General features: G+C 28.0%; 1 protein-coding gene across 3 annotated transcripts in view; it reads right to left on the reverse strand.

Annotated features, from left to right (window-relative positions):
• The window catches only part of LOC106465419 (kinesin-like protein KIF13A), a 141,504-nt gene that overhangs the window by 80,005 nt on the left and 58,588 nt on the right, over positions 1-2,911 (reverse strand). For all 3 annotated transcript variants that reach the window (XM_022393310.1, XM_022393311.1, XM_013925645.2), the window contains exon 5: positions 2,581-2,761. In XM_022393310.1, coding sequence (XP_022249018.1) covers positions 2,581-2,761 — 181 coding nt within the window. The remainder of the gene's footprint in view (positions 1-2,580; positions 2,762-2,911) is intronic.

The raw sequence follows: 2,911 nt of genomic DNA on the forward strand, positions 1-2,911 counted from the left end.
AAATGCTACCTTTTATACACTTACTTCTACATATAACATGGATAACCAATTGAAAGCTCAGAATGTCCCCCTAGTGGCTTTCACAGCCATTTTAACGTGTTTGGATGCCATTTCTTTCTTTCTTTCAAACCAGTATTTCAAGGAGGTAGGTTGTGTCTTTAGTCTGCTCAAAATTTCATATTTTTAGACTGAAATACAGGTTAGTTACAAAGCTTGATAAAGTATAGTAGAATTCTATGGTATTGATATAGTAATTTATGATTTTGTTGTTATTCCACTGTATATATAGAACCTATAAAAAAATAATTTTGTTTCATATCTTCCACAGGAAAAATCTTAATAGGGTTAGCAATCTATCTCAAGTAGCAACCAAGTACAAAAGTCATAACTAGAAAAGATAATTGTTTGCTTTACTTCTTTATTTACTGTTCTATGTTTAAAGAAAAATAAGTTTCAGAATTAATTTCTAAATACCAATAATCTATATACATATATAATGTATAATAATTGAAATGTGACTGTATTTTACAAAATACTAGTCTACTAAAATACAACCAAGACAAGTTACTTTAAACAGACCAAAGGTCAGTTTTATACTATTGGATATGGTAACATGAGTACACATGTGCTGGGTCATTGTAGCTTCTGTATTGTTAGCCAGGCATGACTGAAAGATCAATATAATAAAAATAATAAATATATATAAATGCATAATGTTATGACATTTAAGGTATTTAATCTAAACATTTATGTTTTTGTGTTACAATCTGTAGTCATTATAGAACGAAAAAGGCATAACTTATATTTTTTTACGTGGTTTCAAGATTGGTCAAATTGACTAAATCTGTATAGAGATTTGTTCCTGAAAGAATCATTGTTCTTAAGAAACATTTGATAACTATCTGTATATAACTAAAGTATATTATAAAGATTTAGCATGTGAAATTTGACATTTTTCTGATGCACAACAGTATTTTTAATCTTAAAATGAAGATTACTTTGCATGTTGGATATGCAACATGTGAAAAGAAAAAAAGGCATGAGAAAAACATTGCATTACAAACATTAAGAGTTAATAAAAAAAGAAATTATATTTTGTGTATGAAAGCATTATAATGTTTACTGATAATCTGCCAAATTTTGTTCACATATGCTCACTAATTTAAGAGTTATTGACTACATCTTTCATATTCATGGTGCTAGCTGTCACTTCATGCAACAGTCAGAAATGTATGATGATATTTTGAAAAAAATGCCACATTACTAGTGATTCTAGTATATTATTTTCTTTATCTGTTACAAAATGTTTTATTTTGTGGCTTATTTTAGAATGTTAGACCTGTTTAACAAAAGGTTAAGCACTTACTGTTTTGTTCATTTACTTTAAGAATTACAATGATAAAACACTAAAAATTCTCATTAAGGTGAATCTGTTAAATGTTTAGTGATCATGTGATATTTGAGCAACCTTTAATATAATATGGCTGGAAAAATGATCTAGATGATCCTATCAGTAAATTAAAAATTAACAAAGTCAAATTATATTATAACCATGTGGATTCTGCTCCTAATTTCTGGACTCCTATTTGGTTGAAAACACTTAAAAAAGACCATTGTGTCAAAGTACTTTAAAAAACACTAATGTAAGCATTCTTCTGTGTCAAGCCTCAAAGTGTAAACAAGTAGAAAACTCAGTGTGTTAAGAGAATTAGTACTAACAAAAGAATTTAAGTTACAAAAGTTTATTTGAACTATTACAAACATTTGACTGTCTGTACATTCAGATAAATGATACCGTTGATTATATATTACTTTTACATTCTTACATACAAGGCTTCAAATCACATTCTTCCACTATCTAAGATATAATTGAAAGATAAGTTCAAGAAATTAATAGTTATAAACATTATTAAAATACAATATAGCAAAAATTTAGTTAACTTTTTCAAGGAAGCCAGGTTTTAAAATTTAACTTTACACATTATAGCAAGAGTATATATGTTCAGTCATACAGAAGATTAGATTGTTCATATATATATATATATATTTTTTACACCATAACAATTAAATATGCATTATTTTTAGTTCTGAGCTGCAGCATTTAATTTCTTGCTTTGTTAAGGGTCTTGCTTACATGTTTACATATTCAGTTACTCAGTCATTTATCTAAGTTAATTTTATGTGATATTGTGTTCAGCCTGTTATCAAATGCAATCATAACTTACTTTTCTTTAAACTGTTTCACTGACAAGTGCATCCAAGATAATAATAGCTGGTACATGATAAAGCACATTAGCACCAATATAAGTTAGAGTGTCAATCAAGCTAATTCTTATTGTACAAGTATTATTTCCATTATGTAGGAATTTTAAGCTGAAGCTATAATACAACATTTTCAGTGAATGAGTTTTATCAGCTTCTAGTTTGAAAGACATTTTCAATATCTTTAACTGAAGATTAACCCTTATTATTAAAATGTAATCAAAATATAATTAAATAAACCACAGTCATTCCATTTTTAGAAAGAGAAATAACAGAAAAATTGAATATGAATGTAATACCAAAAAGCAGGCTGCCTACCCTTTAGGATCCAGGAGATCATGTACTTTTTCATTATAAATCTCCATGTATGAAACCTCTACCTTATAGGAGAGACTAGAATTTGTGTTACAAGCTATCCTCCCAAACAGATCATCACAAAGACGAGGTATTAAACCCTTGTTTTCTTCTGAACCCATCATGGTATAGGACTTTCCAGAACCTAGGAAAACAGGTATCTGTAAACTGCTTCTTTAATTTCGGGTTTAATAACTAAGCTTATATACGTAGGATTTTGAAATAAAAAAAACAACAGGATATATATATATATACACCTGGAAAAAAGTTAAGCACCCCCCAAATATTTTTCACG

The sequence above is a fragment of the Limulus polyphemus genome, unplaced genomic scaffold (genome assembly GCF_000517525.1).
Source record: "Limulus polyphemus unplaced genomic scaffold, Limulus_polyphemus-2.1.2 Scaffold1937, whole genome shotgun sequence".
Taxonomy (NCBI): Eukaryota; Metazoa; Arthropoda; class Merostomata; order Xiphosura; family Limulidae; genus Limulus; species Limulus polyphemus.